At 61.4% G+C, this 18916-nt stretch overlaps 7 protein-coding genes across 7 annotated transcripts; 3 read left to right on the forward strand and 4 right to left on the reverse strand.

Annotated features, from left to right (window-relative positions):
• Positions 1-607: 607 nt before the first annotated feature.
• On the forward strand, positions 608-1669 carry SPBR_05136 (uncharacterized protein; the record flags this gene model as incomplete). Its single annotated transcript, XM_040763413.1, has 1 exon — positions 608-1669. One exon carries the CDS (start codon positions 608-610, stop codon positions 1667-1669), a length of 1062 nt encoding a protein of 353 aa, XP_040615131.1.
• A 1298-nt stretch (positions 1670-2967) lies between these two features.
• On the reverse strand, positions 2968-4608 carry SPBR_04912 (uncharacterized protein; the record flags this gene model as incomplete). Its single annotated transcript, XM_040763189.1, has 1 exon — positions 2968-4608. One exon carries the CDS (start codon positions 4606-4608, stop codon positions 2968-2970), a length of 1641 nt encoding a protein of 546 aa, XP_040615132.1.
• Positions 4609-6464: 1856 nt separating this feature from the next.
• SPBR_04864 (ceramide glucosyltransferase) lies at positions 6465-8236 on the forward strand (the record flags this gene model as incomplete). Its single annotated transcript, XM_040763141.1, has 2 exons — positions 6465-6530; positions 6656-8236. The coding sequence occupies 2 exons, from the start codon at positions 6465-6467 to the stop codon at positions 8234-8236; spliced, it is 1647 nt and encodes a 548-aa protein (XP_040615133.1).
• A 385-nt stretch (positions 8237-8621) lies between these two features.
• On the reverse strand, positions 8622-10162 carry SPBR_08928 (sgt1 and cs domain containing protein; the record flags this gene model as incomplete). Its single annotated transcript, XM_040767054.1, has 2 exons — positions 8622-8993; positions 9041-10162. 2 exons carry the CDS (start codon positions 10160-10162, stop codon positions 8622-8624), a joined length of 1494 nt encoding a protein of 497 aa, XP_040615134.1.
• Positions 10163-11304: 1142 nt separating this feature from the next.
• Positions 11305-13155, forward strand: SPBR_04840 (tRNA-splicing endonuclease subunit; the record flags this gene model as incomplete). The annotated part of the gene is made up of 1 exon (XM_040763117.1): positions 11305-13155. The coding sequence occupies one exon, from the start codon at positions 11305-11307 to the stop codon at positions 13153-13155; it is 1851 nt and encodes a 616-aa protein (XP_040615135.1).
• Positions 13156-13536: 381 nt separating this feature from the next.
• SPBR_05135 (uncharacterized protein) lies at positions 13537-14601 on the reverse strand (the record flags this gene model as incomplete). The annotated part of the gene is made up of 1 exon (XM_040763412.1): positions 13537-14601. One exon carries the CDS (start codon positions 14599-14601, stop codon positions 13537-13539), a length of 1065 nt encoding a protein of 354 aa, XP_040615136.1.
• A 1627-nt stretch (positions 14602-16228) lies between these two features.
• Positions 16229-18524, reverse strand: SPBR_04728 (peptidase s9 prolyl oligopeptidase active site domain containing protein; the record flags this gene model as incomplete). The annotated part of the gene is made up of 2 exons (XM_040763005.1): positions 16229-17467; positions 17559-18524. 2 exons carry the CDS (start codon positions 18522-18524, stop codon positions 16229-16231), a joined length of 2205 nt encoding a protein of 734 aa, XP_040615137.1.
• Positions 18525-18916: the final 392 nt, after the last annotated feature.

Here is an 18916-nt window from a genome sequence, read left to right on the forward strand (position 1 = left end):
TCCGTATCCCATAATTCTTTCTTATTTTGTTTTACCATGATTCATCAGAGGTCTGTTATTTGATCTTTGTCTTTCTTTCCTTCATTGTCTAGTCCATTTATTTATATTGTTTGTAATATACCATCTTTGTCGTGTACGGACTTATGACATGAGTCTCTTCTGCTATGGCCGACTCACTTGCTTACCTCCGGAATGGCCGGCATTGGACCGGAAATCAAAGACTGCCAATTCCGCATCGGCACCCGCTGCCTCCGTAGCGGCCGCTCGTCCTTCCGGGACGGAGTTCTGGTTGGGAATACGTAAGGCGTGATGTAGAATGTGCTACAGTCAGAAGCCTAGGATAATGCACAGCTCCAATACGGCCAGGGTACAGAACAACTCGAGGAGTACAACATACGTAGAAGGAAACATGGGAAGAGTACACCTCCTGAAAAGGACGGCACATGCATTGTTTGTACTACTGTCCTTCCACCTCCTCTCGTCTGTTCTTTTCCTATAAAGTCGTTGCCCCTGTCCCATTCAGAGTCACTACATCACCCAAGCACCACTTACCACTCACCCAAATACCACTTACCATTACACAACTTCACCCCCACACCGATCCGCAATGAAGGCCGCCGTGTGCACGGCCGCCGGCAACCCCCTCGTCGTCCAGGACATGGCCGGCCCCGCGTCGCCGCCGGCCGCGGGCACGGTCATCATCAGGACCGCCGCCGTCGCCGTCAACCCGTTTGACGCTGCCATGCAGACGTACGGCGCGGCCGTCTTTTCGTTTCTGTCGTTCCCGGCCGTCTTTGGCGAGGACGTGGCGGGCGTCGTCGAGGAGGCCGGCGCGGGCGCGCCGTTTGCGATGGGGGACCGCGTGGCCGGACTGAGCCTGCGGGCGGGCTTCCAGGAGCGGGTGGTGCTGGCGGCGCACATGGCGTACCGGGTGCCGGCGGCGGTGCCGTTTGCGGCGGCGGCGTCGCTGCCGATGGGCGTCGTGGTGGCCCTGTTTGGGCTGTTCCACCCGACGTACCTGAACTTGAGGACGCCGTGGCCGACGGGGTCGCCGACGGGGTCGCCGACGGGGTCGCCGACAGGTCCTCCCCCTGCCACCACGCCGCCCCAGGTCGTCCTCGTCTGGGGCGCGTCCACCAGCGTCGGCAGCCAGGCCGTGCAGCTGGCCGCGCGGGCCGGCTACGAGGTGATTACGACGGCCTCGCCGGCGCGGTTCGCCGCGGCCAGGGCGCTCGGCGCCGCGCACGTCTTCGACTACCGCTCGCCGACCGTGGTCGACGACATCCGGGCCGCCGCCGCGGGCAAGACCGTGGTCGGCGCGTTTTGCAACGGCGGCACCCAGCGCGCCGCGTTTGCCGGCATCCTTGCGGCCTGCGCCGACGTCGTCCGCGGCCAGGCGCGGCCGTTCTTGGCCCTGACCATGGAGATGCCGCCCGAGGGCGTGCCGGCGGGCGTCGAGGGCAAGTTTATTGAAGGCGTGCACGAGGACCCGGCGTTTACGCGGCCGTTCCTGGGCCCGGACGGCTTCCTCCCCCGCGCGCTCGAGGCCGGGACGTACCAGGTGGCGCCGGCGCCGCGGATTGTGGGCCACGGACTGGAGGCGCTGCAGGGCGGCCTGGATCTGGTCAAGGCTGGCGTGTCGGCGGCCAAGGTGGTGGTGACTCTGTAGGGGGTGAGGGTTTTCATAAGTCAATTTGTTACGTACATCCAAGCTACCAACGTACTCCATGCTATTGTCAACACCGCCGCCGTCGCCGTCGTCGCCGTCGTCGCCGTCGTCGCTGTCCTCGCCATCGTCGTAGCCCAAGTACTACAAAACTTCTCAGTAGCAGTATACACAGAGAGTAGCCGCTTCGCAGCTACTCTCTCAGCTACTCTCTCAGCTCCTCTCCCTCACGCCGGCCCCGGCGACTGCCGCCGCTCCACACCCACCAGCGCCCGCTCCTCCATCAGCCGGCTGTTCACCCCAATCGTCTCGTGGTCGTCGCTCGCCTCGCCCGCAATGCACGTCCAGTGCGTCATGCACCCGCAGTGCGCACACCGCACAAACGCCAGGCTCGACCGCGTGCCGCCGTCGTCGGCGCGCACATACGCCGCCAGCCCCGGCAGCGGCTCGGCCGACTGGGCGGCGGGCGCGGCGGCCGACACGGACGGCTGGCCCTCGACTTCAATGGTGACGCTGGCGGTCTTGTAGTAGGCCCAGAGGGCGCCGTACTTGTAGCAGACGGAGCAGGAGCACTCGTTGCGGTAGTCGGGCGGGCCGGGGGCGACGATGCGGACACGGCCGCAGTGGCAGGTGGCCGCGATGGTCATGAGGAGAGGTGTGATGGTGTGGGACGAGGTGGTTGTTTGTGTTGTGAAGTATTTTTTGTCTTTTTTTGTTCTTTTTTTTGTTTTCTTTCCGTTATGTTTTTGTTCCTCAATGGCCGCCCAGAAAGAAGGCATGACCCGTCATGTTGATCCTCCGCGGGGCTCCGTTTTAGGAAGGCAGCCGTCGGCTTTGGCGTGAATCATCGCTTACAATTAACCCTCACGAATTCACGTAGATGTTTATGTCAACGCTGGATTAATTTAGAAAATACTTTTGCAGTCTGTCGTCACTGTCCTTTTTGCTGCGAATAATGTCGGAATGTATCGCCTTTCAGCGGCAATACCGTCCACACTATGGTTTAATACTCTGCTCTTTCCGGAGACGCAGAATAATCAGCAGTGCTAAGCGCGCTGAAGCCACTGAATTACTCGCCGGAGTCGATGCCTGAAGCCCTAACGACACATATGGATGTACTCGTCCTATCACTGGGGACGATATGAGACTCTGGTCGGAACGAAGCTGGCAGACAAGGCGAGGAACAAGCAGGAAGCATATACAAAACGAGCGAGCACAATATAAAGTACACAGGCAAGGACACAGCATAGGAGCAGCATTCGTTGTTTGATGGTCTACATGTAGCAGCAAATCACAGTCTGTCACTGCCCATCTGTTCCTTTCTCACCGGGCACTTGCATCGTCACCTGCTTCTCTCGTCTCTTGTCTCGTCCCTGGTCTCGTCCCTGCTCCCGTCCTCTTCTCGCCTCTTTCCCCCTGTCTCGCCCCTCTCGTCTTCCGTCGGGCTCGTCCCCTTCTGGCCCGCCCCTTTCTGGCCCGTCTCTGCTCGCCATGCCCAGGACACCCTGCAGACCCCGTATCTCGGCCTTGGTTTGTGCAATCGACCGCTGCAGATCGGCTGCGTGGAAGAGCAACTGGCCTCGCTCGTGGCTGTGATGGTGGTGCCGGTGGAGGCGATGGTGGTCCCCGACGACGGGCGGCCGGTACATGGCGCGGTAGACGACGCTGTCCGTCCGGCGGAGCTGCACCAGCAGGTCGTCGAGCGCACGGCGCACATGGGCGTGGACGTCGGCGGGCGCCGCCTGCCTGTCGGTGGCGGCCGGTGTCTTTTGGGGCGAGATGGGCGGCGTGGGCAGGTCGGCGGGGCGGGCGGCTGCTGGCCGGGACTCGGGCGCTTGTCTTTTGGTCGCCCTCGGAGCGGGCGGCGGGTAGATGGGCACCGACTCCCAGGAAAAGGGCTGTGGCGGAGGTGGCGGGTGCGGGTGCGGGTGCGGGACGGCATCGTCGTCTACTTGTGATGGCAGCCTCGCATATCTGTATCGGCCGCCGCGACCGGGACCAGGACCGCTTCCAAGCAGATCTGCGGGAAACGGTCGCGGCGTCGCACCAAACGACTCTTGCCGTCTCTGGTACGCCCTCTGCTCGCGGGCAACGTCTCGCGGGGGCTGTGATGGTGGCTGCTGCTGCTGCTGCTGCTGCTGCTGCTGCTGTTCTTCCCCCTGTTCGCCCCAATCTCTCAAAGGCTCTCTTGCCTCTGGAAACGACGAGGTCGGATAGCTCTTTGGAAGAGGCGTCCGTGGAACCCGTCGCAGCCGTGGCTGTTCAGAGGATGGGGCGCGATCTGAGGGCGACTGGTGAGGATGCCGTGTCTGGTGCATCCCTTCCGAACGACCAGGACGGTCACCCCCTCGCAGCCGCTCGCGCTCCAGCTGTTCCAGACGCTCCCGCTCGAGTCGCCGTTCATACCGCTCGCGGCGCTCGTACCGGCGGTCTTCCAAGTCGTCGCGGCGGCGGTGGTGCTGGTGCGGTGGGGGAGGATATGGGTGTTGCTGCTGTTGTTGTAGAGGATAGTATTGGTTCGGACCTCCGTCGAAGTTGCCCTCACGCAGTCCTCTCTCGGCAAGTCCTCTGTCCGCCTGCACGGGCCCCGGTGGACTTCCGGGCTGCGCCCCCGGCAGGCTGAATCTCGGTATCCTCATGTTCGCCTTGGACGTGGCTTTGGCTGCCGTGGCCCGCTTCTTTTCGCGGCTTTTGAGGTACCGCCGGATGCCAAACTGGACCACCTGGCCGAGCACGAGTTTGGCGAGGTCGCTGTCGCCGGCGCCGCGGTCGGCTGGCGGTCGATCGTCTCGGCTGCTCTCTCGATTCGTGTCGCCCCCGTTGTCAAACTTGTGAAGAGCCAGGGCGAGCACTCGGCGAATGATGTGCTCGATGTTGCTGTCGTTGCTGTCGTTTCCGTTATCCTCCCTGTCGCGGTGACGGTCCCGCAACGAGCCGGGCATTTCGTAGCAAGCGGTCTGATGCACTGCAATGTACAACAATGTGTACTCCGATGGAGACGATTGCGCTGGAGACAATAGGAGACAATATAATTATATTCAAATGAATGGCCCTACGCAAATACGAGCAGGAGAGAACATAACAGACTATCGCGGACACAGTGGGGGATGGACTTTATAAATCAAAATAAACAACTTGCTAAACAACTTGCTACATCGCATTTATTGCACATCGCCGGACCTCCAGCCTTGCGCAGGTGATGGATGGTCACCCTCCAAGGCTGCGATGCACATGTGGTGATGGAAAGGGTGGACCACGTGAACGCCAGCCTGGTGTGACACCCTCTTTCTCGCGACAAGCCCTGGATGGATGTCCGCGTGGGACGGCTGCAAGGCACACCAGGAACGACGGGAGGGACAGACTGAGACAGACTGAGACATGTAGCCTGTCCCGTGTGCTCGTGGAGAGGAAGATGAGGAAAGAAGAGGAAGAGAGAAAAGCAAATGAAGAGAGGTTTATTTCAAAGAAGAGAGGTTATTTCACATGGACCATAAGTAGAAAATTATGTACACAAACGGATACGAAAATGAAATGAATACGAACAAGAGACGAGTTTTACGCGTCGACTCTGAGTAACCCGAATAAGAAGAAGAAAAGGATAAAGAGGACAACACAAAGCTGATTACTGCTTCTGGTAACAGACTTACACGGATCGTTGCAGGCCTTGGCGTAGCGTGCCTGACAGCGACGCCCTGTAGCACTAACGCCCTGAGCAGTGCAGTAAAGTACACTGAAGCAGTCCGTCACAATAAGATGCGCCTTTCCCCTTTCCTTGCCGTGTTCATGCCTTTCCTTCATTTGAATCACGACTGTGTATTATGTTGTCCTTCTCAACCGCTTACCCCGGAGGCAGCCGGCGATTTAAAAACGTGGGACAGGGATGCAGGGTTGAGAACAGGAACGAGGACTGTCAAAATATGTTGTAATTACAGGCCACACAGCCCCATAATATGCTGTATCAGTCCGCTCAGTGCGAATACAGCCGGGGGGGGGGGGGGGGACACCCCAGCGCCTGATCGGCGGTCGCCTCAGGCCTGTTAAGTAATTACCTGTCCTGTAATTCCTACCTGTGGGCCTGTGGGCCTGTGGGAGCCGCCAATGTCCGTGCCCCTGACGCCGTCCAGGCGCAACGGTGAGATTTGGGGCGGGACAAGGAGCCAGCAAACAAACCAGGAACCACAAAAGAAGTACAAAAAAGAAGGAAAAACCAAAAAACCCAGAAAACCCAAAAAAACCACCGAAGTCCACGACAATCCCGCCCGGATGCTTCGGCGTCTCTCCTTCGCTCCGGTCGACGTCTTCTGTATTTTATGCACTTATGTGATCTTGCCTTGGTGGCTGCCCGTTTGCCCGTCGTTCCTTCCCTGCCTGTCCTTTCCGCCGTCGCGCCCTAGACCTGTCCGTTGCGCTTGCCCTTTTTGTCATTTTTCGGTTTCTTCCAAAATTACCGTTTTGCGCAGTCGCATCGTCGCCTCGACCGTCCTCTACCGTCCTTGATCTTCACCTCAATCTTCACCTCGACCTCGACCTTGACCTCCACCCCGACCTCGGCCACCCCAAGGCGCCCTCGCGACCACAAAACCACCACGACCGCGGTCTCCTTTCTCCCACCGCCCGTCGCACAACCATACGTGGACCGCCAAGCCGGAGCTCGACCCAACTGCCGACCTCATCTCGAGCTCGGCCGCGGTCTCTTCCTCTCGCAACGTCACACTCCTCTCACTCCTCACACTCCTCACTCCCCACACGCCCCGACCTCCGCCTCCTACAACTCGTCGGCTGCGCTCCCGACAATGCCATGTTCGACCTCGTGACGCAGGCGCTTGCTGCCGTCTGGGGCGTCTGGACCGCCGTCGTCTTTGTCGTCCAAGGCATTGGCATCTTTCAGCTGTAAGCCGCGCCGTGGTGCCGCCGCCTGTTACGTCGACTGTTTCGTCGCCTGTTTGTCTCCCGTCACGTCCGCTAACGCCCCCCCGCCCCCTCATCCAGCTTCCGCCACTACTCGGCCCCCCCCGCCGGGCCGCCGTCGAGGCCTTGGCCGACCATGCCGCCGTCCCCCACGTCACCGTGATCCGCCCCACCAAGGGCCTGGAGCCCGGCCTCTACGAATGCCTCGCCTCGACCTGCCGCCAGACGTACCCGCGCGACCGTCTGTCCGTGCACCTGTGCGTCGAGTCGCGGACGGACCCGGCGTTTTCCGTGTTTGAGCACGTCGTCCGCGACTTTCCCGGCGCGGACGTGCGCGTCTTTGTCGAGGAAGAGGATCCCCTGCTGCACGGCGCCGCGGGGCACGTGCGCAACCTGGGCCCGAACCCCAAGATCCGCAACATCAGCCGGGCCTACCGGGAGGCGCCGGCCGACGGCGTCGTGTGGATCGTCGACTGCAACGTGTGGGTGGCGCCGGGCGTGGCCGGCCGCATGGTGGACCGGCTGCTGGGGCTCGGTCCGGACGGCACGCCGCAGCAGACGCCCTACAAGTTTGTGCACCAGCTGCCGCTGGTCGTCGACATTGGTACAAGCGGGCGGCCAGGTGCCGGGAAGGAAATCGGGGCGGCGCTCGACGAAATGTTCATGGCCACGTCGCACGCCAAGTTCTACTCGGCCATCAACACCGTCGGCATCGCCCCCTGCATCGTCGGCAAGAGCAACATGTTCCGCAAGGCCCACCTCGACGCCCTGACCGACCCGGCCCAGAACCCGGCCGTCCTGCGCGCCGCCGACGGCCGCCGCGGCCGCGGCGTCGACTTTTTCTCGTCCTACATCTGCGAGGACCACCTCATCGGCGACCTCCTGTGGCGCTCGCCCCTCGCCACCCCGGCCGGCGTGCCCTTTCGGAACCACGGCCTCGCCACCGGCGACCTCGCCATCCAGCCCATGGCCGACGTCCCCGTCCGCGCCTACGCCGCCCGCCGCGTCCGCTGGCTGCGCGTCCGCAAGTGGACCGTCCTGCTCGCCACCCTCGTCGAGCCCGGCGTCGAGTCCCTGCTGTGCGCGTGCTATGGGTCGTTTGCCCTCACCACCTGGGGCCAGCGCCTGCTGGGGCCCGTCGCCCCCGCCGCCCTCGCCGCCTGGCTGCCGCCGCCCACGTGGGCCGCCATGGCCCGCTGCTGGTGCGTCCTCGTCGCCCTCTGGATGGCCGCCGACTGGTGCACCTACCGCCGCCTGCAGGCGTGCTGGTGCGTCGCGTGGGACGCCGACACGCCCGCGTTTGCCAAGGGCCGCCGTCACTCTGGCTCGGGTACTGGCTCGGGCACTGACTCTGGCTCCGCCGGCCTGCCCCGCCGGCCCTTTTTCGCGTGGGCCCGCGCCTGGCTCGGCCGCGAGCTGCTGGCCCTGCCCATCTGGACCTATGCCGTCCTGCTGGGCGCCACCGTGGCCTGGCGCGGCAAGCAGTTCCACGTGCGCATGGACATGAGCGTGGACGAGCTGGACGACCAGGGCTGCCGGGTCGTGCGGGAGCCGCGGACACAGGGCGTGGCGGCGCTCCAGGCCAGCAAGACCAAGGCGGCGGCGCCGGCGGACGTGGCGTCCACCAACGGCAAAGCCAGTGCAAAGGCGAGAGTGGACTAGTTGGGACGTTGAGGACAAGAAGGCAATGGAAAAAAGAGAAAAAAAAAAAAAAAAAAAAAAAAAAACTAAAAAGTAAAAGCGTAGCATAGTGACTGGATACGATCGGATCGGACGATACATCTTACGTCTGCGGCGGAACCGGCGTCAACCGGCGGTGCATTTCAGGCGCATGTCTCCTCACATTCACATTTATATTTTCAACGTATGGCCATTTGCCGAACACAATACAATAAAGCGAAATAGTTTATCATAGATATAGAGTAACTACACTCGGGAATAATCAGTACTTTTTTCGAATAAACACAAACACTTTGTGCTGCGCCGTACAACGCCGGAAACACGCTTGCTGCGGCCGAGCTCTCCTCACGCAGATTCACGCAGACAACTACCACTTCTTCGCCTCCACACCATCCGGCGGCACCACCGCCACAGGCCCCTTGCCTACCGTCGACCAGTCCGTGCTCAGCGACGTGCCGTTGCTCTCTGTGAAGCTCTTCATCATCGCCCGCTGCTGCTCGGGCGTGCTGCCCGCGTACAGCTTCTTGAAGAAGTCGTCGACGTTGGCATTGGCCGCGTCGTCGTCGTCGTCGTCGGCCACCTTGTCCCAGTTCTTGGGGCCCGACTTGGCGCTCGTCGGGTACGCAGGGCCAGAGGTTGTTGTGGATGTGGCCGTGGCTGTGGCCGTGGCGGTGGTTGTGGTTGTGGCTGTCGCCGCGGCTGTGGCTGGAGCTGCCGTCTCCGCCGGCACCACATTCGCCTTGGCCTCCTTCGCACCGCTGGCTGCCTCCCCCCCGCCCCCTGCACCTGCTCGCCCCAGTGGCCCCATTTCTCGCCCGCCGTCGCCTTGGTCACCTTGAGCTCAATCTTGTACGGCGTGACCCGCGTCTCCACCGCCCCTGCGTCCGCGGCAATCGCCCCCGCCAGTGCGAGCGTCACCGTCTGCGCGGGGCCCGCCACGGCCGCCGGCAGACGCGCCAGTTGGATGTGTGTGGCGCTGGTCGCCGTGACCTGCAGCGCCGCGGCATCGACGCCCTTGGCGTACAGCGTGAGGTTGACCGTGGACGGCGTCTGGTACATGTCGACACGGAGTTTGGGGGGGGACGGCGTGGGCGTGGGCGTGGGCGCGGTGGACGCAGTAGACGCCGTGGGCGTCGTCGTGGTGGCTGCGACGGCGGGTGATAAAGGTGTCGGCGTCGCCGTGGCGCTGGCCGCCCGCTTCTTGGGCAGCGCCGGCACCCGCGACACCGTAATCTTGCGCCCCGGGTCCTCCAGCGGCAGCTTCTGCAGCTCCCGCAGCACCACGCCCCGCCACATGTACGCCTGCGTCCAGTCGGCCTTTGTGCTGTCGTTGCTGTTCGCCTGCCCCAGCACCCCCGCCAGCGTGTTGCCCCCGCCGGCCGTGGCGGCCGTGGCGGTGGCGCTCCCTGCGCTGTGGCCCGGATTGTGTGTCAGCGTCTTGGGCAGGTCCGCCGGCGTCGCCTGGTACCGCCCCTCGCTGTCCACGTTGCGCCGCACATCGTCCGGGTCGTCTTGGCCGTCGTTGTCGTTGCCGTTGCCGCCGCCCGTCGACCGGAACTTCTTGCCCTCCGCCAGCTGCTGCGACCACACGCAGCACGCGTCCGCGTCGGCATACCGCTTCAGCGCCGCCAGCGCCACGGCCCGCCGGTACTGCGCCTGCACGAGCCAGCGGGCGCTTTGTGCGCTCTGGCGCGTCAGCGCGCTCTGGTACGCACGGTCGGCGTCGTCCAGGGCGTCCTGGTAGGCCTGTATGCCCATCTCGGCCCGGGCACGAGTCAGCAGCCAGGCCGGGTTGGGGTGGGTGGCGCCGCTGGCCTCGATGGCGCGGGTGAGCAGCGGCACGGCGGCGGCAAAGTCCTTGCGTTCGGCTGCCTTGAGGCCCTGGTCGTAGAGAGTTGTAGCGGACATGGTGATGGTTAAATGCGATGCTATGAAAAGAGAAGAGAAGAGAGGAGAAGAGAAGAGAATATGGAAAAGGAAAAGGAAGTGGAAACAGAAGAAGAAAGAGTGTGTTTGATGTCAAACGGAGAGTCTGCAATGATCGGACGAGGTCGTCTGATGAGCTTCAAGTTTGGCAGAACGTGGGACAAAGTTAGATGGTATTGGGATAAAAGTCAAATATGACCTTGATTCCCAGTAAATCAAAACATAACAAGGTTCGTAGCAGTGGCTCTGGAAGTCCGGACAAAACAAAAGTTTGCCGTAATTGGCGAGTTCAGCTTCTAGGAGGAGGTTGTCGCTGGTGCTTGCCTTGCCCTGTCTAGTGGGGTAGCTGTCAGCCTGGTCGGCAGCTCGGAGAGCTCCAACGAGTTAACTACTTTAGTAGCATGCGGCATCGCGATATATGCATATATGCACCTATTAAGGAGACATAGCTCTAACTCGCTTATTTGACTGTCCCTTCAAGTCGGCAAAGCGCCAAAAATTTCTTCCTATCAATTCTTCTTCCGTTTCCTCTCTCCTGACACATTTCGAAGCCGCCCACACCCACCACCATGACTTTCCAATAGCATTTGTTCTGTGCCGTGCCACTTGCATTGCTTCTTTGCACTCTTTTCTTTCTTTCCCACGGCACACGATGACCTATGCGGTCCCTGGCAGCTCCCCTTGAATGGCCGCGCTGATGCGTCGAGCACCAAATCGGGTGGAATATCCCTCAGAGTATGTTGATAATGGGTTTGCTGCATTTTTGTTCCTGTCGCGGGCAACAGAGCACTCGGTTGAGTGTCTTGATTTTGAGCGTCCTCTCGGCGCAACTCTGCTTTGGGCAACCTGACCAAGTGGTTCTTTACTTGCCCTTTATTCTTTTTTTTTATTCTTTTTTATTTCCCACATAAATGGCAGCTTCCCTTTCCTCTTCGCGGTGATGACAAATTATTTGGTGCATAGAGAGCAATCATCATGCTCTCCGTGATTGCTTAACCTTATAGACTACAACGGTATCTGAGCGAACTGTACAACCATGTCTTTGATAATTTTATTGTTTGGGTTTTCCTCATTCTTGGGCCCCAGCTGACACAACAAAAGTCTCGACATGAATAAGGAACAATATGGCTGAATCCACAGAGCCACCGCTATCGGGAACAGCGAGCAGCAGCAGCAGCAGCAATGGCGGGCCGCCTGACGCGCCGGCTGCAGCCGCCTTGAAGCCCTCGACGGCAGAAACAGCATCACCATCTACTATTGGCGCCACCACCTCCACTGCGTCATCACAACCAAAACCACCCAAACCACCCAAACCACGGGCCACCGGCACCCCGCGGCAGAAATACAGCCTGCCGCTCCCTCTCCGCACATTCCCCCTGCCCACCTTCTATCCCAACAACCCCCTGTCTCTTGTGCACCTGGTGCTTGCTTGGGTGTGGCAGGCCTTGCTTCCTCCGGCGGCCGAACCGGCCACCGTCCACGAGGGCCTCTGGTCGGCCGCGACGCGCTCTGTGCACGTCACGGACCCCCAGTCTATGAACGACTTGTGGTGCCAGGGGTTCTACGGGAAAGGCTCCCTGAGCCGCAGCGAGCCCAACTGGCTCAACCGCGAAAAGGCCCGGCGGGCCGCGGCGATCCATGCCGCATCTGCCGACGCGGCCGCCGGCGCCGGTGTCCACACCGTGACGACGACGAGTGAGCAGCGCACGAACAAACGGCGCGAAGAGCGTGCCGACACAAAGTGGGAGCGCGGGCGGACGGAGTGGGAGGCCATTGAGCAGCGACGACGGGACGAAGAGGCCGCGGAGGCGCAAGGCGTAAACGAAGCAGACAGCCCACTCAATGGGCATGCCAACGGGCGTGTCAACGCACTTGCCACTGTGGCGCCATCAGCTGCACAGCTGCCATCTCCACCGCCATCGCCACTGGCGCCAGCCGCTGGTTCAAAGCAAAAGCCTCCAGTCGGTCCTCTGGAGCTTCTGGCGTTGCCCAACTCCGAGGCTGAGCTGCGCAAAGTGAGCCATGCCATGGCCGCAGCCGTACCTAAGTCCGACGTAAACGGCAGCGCCGCACTGCAGGATCTTGTTGCCAACGGGACATCGGATAGGGGGGAAGAGTCGCATAGCCGCACCAACGGCACGGCCACCACAGCCACCACGGCCAAGCCACCGACCGACAGCGTTCCGGTTGAACCGCTCAAGCGGCAAAAGAGCGTGCGCTTCTCGCCGACCGTCGAGTCCACAACGTTTTTGCACTCGGACCCGCCGAGCCCGAACCACAATGCAAACGGCGTGGCCAAGTCGACGACGCCGGTGGTGCCCACAACTCTGACAACTCTGACAACGACGGCGGCCGACATTCCCAACAAGGAACACCTCCAGCTGTCGCCCGAAGAAGCCTTCTTTCTAGCGTACGGCGTGGGCGCCCTGCGCGTCATGGACCCGGCCACGGGACGCGTGCTGTCGACGCCACAGCTGCTGGCGCTGTGCCGGGCAGCGGCCACGTCGTTGTCGTCGTCGTCAACTCCTCCTCCTCCTCCTCCCTCACATCTACCGACCGCGACCGACCCCTTCCTCCTCCACTATGCCGTCTACCACCATTTCCGGTCGCTCGGCTGGGTCCCGCGCCACGGCATCAAGTTCGGCGTCGACTGGATGCTGTACGGCAAAGGCCCCGCGCTCGACCATGCCGAATTTGGCGTCATGGTGCTTCCGTCGTACGGCCGGTGGGCGGCGGCGGACCGGCCGGCGGCTCCTGCGCCATCCTGGCACTGGCTGCACAGCGTGAACCGGGTGCTGTCGACGGTGTTTAAGAGCTTGGTGCTGGTGTACGTGGACGTGCCACCGCCGTCATCGGCGACGGGGGGCGCGAACGGCGCGATGGACGACATTAGAGACATATCGGCGCTGTTGGGACAGTACCGCATCCGGGAGGTCATGGTGCGGCGGTGGTCGAGCAACCGAAACCGAGATTAGAGACTTGGGTCGGCCATCTACCGGGACGGGTAAACCCATAGCGCAATGTATATAACAAGAAAATGACACATCTGATGACCAAGACGCTCTGACAGAGAACATTGCGATAAAATGCTGGTAATGACACCAAAAACACTGCAAAAAAAGAACTGTGCAATTATGACAATGTTGGCCCCACTAGCAAAAGCCGTGTCTAGTCTATGACATCCCAAGTCGTATTATCCCAAAATGAAGCCCAGCAGACAAAATTAAATGAAACGGTTCCCGGGACAGGTCATACTTTTGACCTGGTCCATACAACGCCGAAAACAGCCGAAAGGTGACGCTGATACAAAAAAAAGAAATGGACGAAACAGAAAGTGAGACAGTCGTGTGAGCGGCCTAAATGGCATCGCCGTGCCAGACAAGGCCCGTCATGTACGGATCCGGACGGATCCAGCCCGACAGGCCGCCGTCGTCGTTGCCCGCACCGGGTGCCCAGGGATCCCGCTCGCCGGAAGGCACGAGGGCCGCCGGGTGGCCCAGCATCAGGTCAGCCACAATGCGCGCAAAAACGGTGGCGCCGAGCTCGTTGAGGTGGGTGGTGTCGTTGAGGAAGGGGTGCCACTTGTTGTAGCGGAAGGCGGCGGTCTTGCCAATGGCGCCAATGTAGGCGAGGCTGGCGGCGTTGAGGTTGATGGCCCGCGCCTTCTTGCTGGCCTCGTCGCCTTGGAGGACGGCATGCGCTTGCAGGGTGCGCTCGCGGTAGTCCTTGAGGTTGTCGATGGCGGTTGTCTCGTCCAGGTCAAAGTCGCGGCGGGCGAGCGGCGTGACGAGGAAGGGCGTGCCGCCGGCCTCCAAGACCTCGCGGGCCATGCCCACCAGGGTGTCCTGGTACATGTCGAGGGTGACGTTGCTGTTGGGGTTCTGGTCGTTGTGACCAAACTGGACGGTGACGTAGACGGGCCGGGCGAGTGCATTGGTGCGGACCTCCTGCATGGCGGCATTCCAAATGGGCGAGTGGAAGTAGCCGGTGGATAGCGCACCGTTGACGCCATAGTTGACGCCTTGGGCGCCGCGGGCCAGCTGCCACAAAAAGGCATCGCCCCAGCCGCCGCCTCCCTTCGCCTGGCCGCAGGTGGTCGAGTCCCCAATGAGGACAAAGTAGGGTGCGCCGGTCGCCCCCATTGATGATACGCCCGCGTCATGGCTGTCGCCCGTTGGCGGCAGTGCGGATGGTGGCGGTACTGGTTCGTCGTATTTCCGGCCGCCGCCGACGTCCCCGTCTTGGCTTCCGCCTCCATCAAATGCAAAATGCGATGCCACTGCGGCCGGCCATGACGCTACGGCTTCCTTCAGCTGGGTGCTGTCCGTAGCACTGGTGGCCCAGAGGAAAATGACGCCGAGCAGGCCGATAACGGTCAGCAGAAAGATGCGTAGGCGGCGGCCGCCGCCGTTGAGCAACATTGTATCCGGTGTTGGTCCAGCGTCGGGTATAGGCGATGCCGTTGGCTGACTGACTTGGTGCGTTGGCCGTGTTGTCGATGAGAAGCGGACGGAAAGAAGAAAGTCGGCTGGGAAAAACAAAAGCAGGCAGAGAGAGGATCAGGGTCTCTCGACGGATTCTTTTCAACGGCTGGATCCAATATTAGCCTTGTGCTACTCTCTTTTCGGGCTTGTCTTTCTTTTTTCGCTGGTTTTGGACCCGCTGTGGCTGGCTGAGACTCTCTTTTCTACCTCTTCCGGCCGGGCCTAGATTGTAGCCCTGTGTTCTTGAAGCACAATGCCTTTTGAGCCGGCCTGTCAAATCTCGTCTTTGCAAAAAGGGGCAAAAGAAAAAAAGAGTAAATGAGTGGGATGACGGCAGATGACTCGGATCCAATAGTGTTGAGAGATGGACTGCCCTTTCATTTTTTATTTTTATTTTAGTTTGTTATTTGTCCGAGTGGGCTTGAGAAATTCTTTGCGTTTGTGTGTCCCGAGCACGACAGACAGGGGCCTCGATGCTCGCTTACAACAGCACAATTCGAGACACAGAACGCAGGGGCTGTCAGCGGTTGGTGGATGACTTTTGTGGGCTGTCGTGAGCATGTCGAACGTTGGAACCAAAGTGGCGTTGAAAGGCCAAATTATTTTCTGGTGACGCAGTGCGCCCGAGCGTCTGTGCAACACAACCGCGGGATGCTGTGGACGGCTGGCCAAGACTGGGTGATGCGATTTGTTTGCCCGCCGGTTGTCCGAAGTTGTGCAGGTGGAAAAGAGAGGCGAAGGCAGAACAGCAGAATGAGAAGAACGGTGGACAAGGAGAGATTGGAAGAGAAGAAATAAAAAGGACGAAGCAAATTGAGGATCAACAAAGACGGAGGATCTGACTCAGTAGGGGACAAGGAAGGAACGACCCGTACGACGTACACCGTTGTCGTGCGATAAAAGGGGACGTGTCTGGGTAAGTGCGACTATGTCTCACGCCGTTGGCTGTTGGAAAGGCAGGTGCGTGTGGGTATCTCAAAACAGGCAACCACGACCGGTGCCGGGCAAAAGAGGACGAAAAGGAGGCCAGGAAGCTAAGACTTACCAAGCTCACTGCTGTTTAAAACAGACCAAGAGAATAAAAACGGGGACAAGTGAGAAAGGCAAAAGGGAAGGAGCAACCCAACACAGAAAACCGCGACAAAATGGCAAGGACGCCACGAGAGAGGGAAGGCGCGAGTGTGAGGTAGCAAAGGAGGGAAAGAAGCTTAAAAACGATATACTGTGTGCCTTATGTAAGGTTTACTACGTGAGAGTGCAGTTTACCTGAGTTGTAGACTCGCTATGAAGTGCAATCAAGTTGACAGAGTCCCCTGACCACGGCAGTTGGTGTGGGAATACTTCCATCGGCCACAATAGCCGTGCTCCGTATTACGCCCATTTCTGCTAAAGCAGGATACTGGCACACGTGGGTGGGTGGCGCCTGCCAATGCAGGAACGGACATGATTCGGGCGGATGAGCACTGGCCTGGCCCACTAAATACAGTCAGCTTAGCTTGCCACAGCGCCATGCGACGCCATACGACGATCCCATTCTAAAATGACCACCGCCTTGTCTACAACTTTATGCCGCCAGCAGCGTCTTCTCCCACCATGCCGCCTCGCCGTTGAGGTACAGCACCAGGCTCGACAGCTTGGCAAACAGGTGGCCCTCGCCCGGCAGCACGATGAGGTCGGCGTCGCCGCCGCGCGTCTGGATCTGCGCCAGAATCGCGCGGCTCTGCGCGAGCGGGACGACCGTGTCCCGCTCGCCGTGGATCAGCCGCAGCGGCGCCCGGATGCGGTCGGCGTGGAGGAGCGGCGAGCGGTCGCGGTGGATGCGTGCTTGCTCGGCCGGGGACGGGATAGCATCGGGGTCGGCCGTCGGCCACAGCAGCCGCTCGAGGTAGTGGCTCTCGAGCTTGTGCGTGTCGCGCCCCAGCGCGGCCGTGTCGGCGACGCCGCAGCAGCAGACGCCGCCGGCAAAGAGCGTCGGGTGGTGCACCAAGTTCTGCAGGACGTTGTACCCGCCGGAGCTGCCGCCCTCGATGCCGACGCGGCGCGGGTCGGCGCGCGCGAACGACGCGCCCGTGCCGGGGACGCCCGTCAGGTACTGCGCCGCCGCGGCGACGTCGTCGCGGTCCAGCAGGCCCCAGCGCGTCCAGAGGCGGTCGCGGTAGGCACGGCCGTGGCCCGACGAGCCGCTGTAGTTGATGGCAAAGTAGGCAAAGCCGCGCGTCGCCCAGTACTGCGCCATCATGCGCAGGCCAGGCGCAGTGTACCCCGTGGGCCCGCCGTGCGGCGTGATGACCAGAGGCGGCAGCGTGTCGTCGGGGGCCTCGAAGGCGCGGTTGTGCGGCGGCCAGAACCAGCCGTAGACGTTGTGTGTGGCAGTCGCGCTTGTGGCTTGCTGGTGCTCGCCGCCCACGGCGCCCGGTGCCGGAATGCAGATCAGCTCGGGCGTGGAAAAGAGGCGCGCATCAAAGTTTTGCTCGGTGGAGCGGAAGAGGCGCGTTCGTGTTGCCAAGGGCGTGTGCTGTTCCTCGCCCAGAGAAGTATGACTGCGTGCATCAAGAGCCCTGTTGCACGCGTCGACGTCGAGATCGACCCGGTACGCCGCCTGTGGCGTTGTGAATCCGCTGCCGACAACCAGGAACGAGGACGCCGACAGTGCGGCGAGCGGGTCGAACTTGAGCTCGACCAAACCGACGTCGGCGTCGAGCGACGCCCAGGCGCCCGTGTCGATGTCGGCATACACCAGGTGGTTCTGGCCGCAGCAGGTGGCGACGGCCACAAATCGTGTAGGGGTGAGGAAGGCAATTGTCTGACTGGTGCACAGTTAGCACGCTCATACAATGACACGACATGACTGAGACAAGGGCACGCAAGAGCACACAGGGCACTGACCATCCCACCCGCCACGACGCATCGCCAAACTCGCAGTCCTCTAGCCCTTGGAGAACGACGGGCTCGGGCGATGACGGGCCCCCAGTGCCCGGACCCCCAAGCCGCACACGGTACAGCTGCCGGAAAGCATCGGTCTTCGCGGCCTCCATGCCGAACACGAGGCTTGTTCGGTCCGGCGTCCACACAGCCTCAGCCACGCACTGGCGGTTGGCGCCCGCCACCTGTGTGGTCTGCGACAGCGTGTTTGTCGATGCATCCCACGCCGCCCAGTGCAGCGTGACGCCGTCGAACGGCAGGTCGGGGTGATTCCACTGGCGCCAGGCCAGTCCTGTGTGCTGCGTCGCGGCGCCTGTCGCGGACACGGTCTGGGACGACGCACCCCACCGCGGATAGGAGTAGAAGTCGGCGCCCTCGACAACGCGCACGACCGTGCCCGTCGTCCGGTGGATCGCCACAATGTAGTTCTGCACGTCGGCCGGCGCCGGGTGGGTGTGGTCTTCTTGGACCGCCAGGACCCAGTCGTGGCCGCCGCGCTCGACCGGTGGCGCGTCAAAGTCGCCGTACCGCAGCGCCGGCGTGCCCGCCACGAGCGTCCGCACGCGGCCCGACGCCACGTCCAGCACGTACACGCCGTTGTCGCGCGGGTCCGCAAACACAATCGCGCCGTCGCCCATCACGGCATAGGCCTGTCCACCGTACTCGTAGACGCTCGTGCCCACGCCCCACGGCTCGGGCAGCACCTTTCGCACAACGTCTTTGTCCTCGTCCTCGTCCCCGGCGTCGTGCTCGTAGATTGTGCTCCGGCCGTCGTCCTGCGACACCAGGAAGTAGCCTCTGGTCTTTCTGTCGCATTCCTGGCCTTGCCTGGTTGGCGCCGCCCGTGGCGACGTCACCGTCTTTGTGCCGGCCGTGGCCGCCTCGGCGGAGATGGCGCTGGTCCAGCGGCCGTAGGGGGCGGTTTTGCGGAGGGCCATTGTATGGGTGGATTGCGCGCGTGTGTGTGCAGATGGAGTGGTGGGTTGATGCAAGGAAGAAGATACAAATGGAGGAGCTGCGATGAATCGAACTGTATGCACAGCATGCCCTTATCCTTATGTGCCTGCCGTCCGCCAAACAATGTGGGGCTCGGCCTTGGCTCTGTCTGTAGGACGGCCGTTCTTGCCGGCTTTTGCGCGGCTGCCTGGTGCAGGCACCTGCCGTTTTGTTTCTCCAATTGTCATTCGGAGTTACGAAAAACGTCTCCTTCCTAATCTGGAAGGGACACTTGCAAATAGGGGCGGCGTCAGACATAGTGGGCATTCCGTGCCTTTTGGCTGTGCCAAACAGACGCTGCAACGTTCACTGGGCATGTTTGAATATACCGTCG

This window comes from Sporothrix brasiliensis, assembly GCF_000820605.1.
Source record: "Sporothrix brasiliensis 5110 chromosome Unknown Cont21, whole genome shotgun sequence".
NCBI classification, from domain to species: Eukaryota; Fungi; Ascomycota; class Sordariomycetes; order Ophiostomatales; family Ophiostomataceae; genus Sporothrix; species Sporothrix brasiliensis.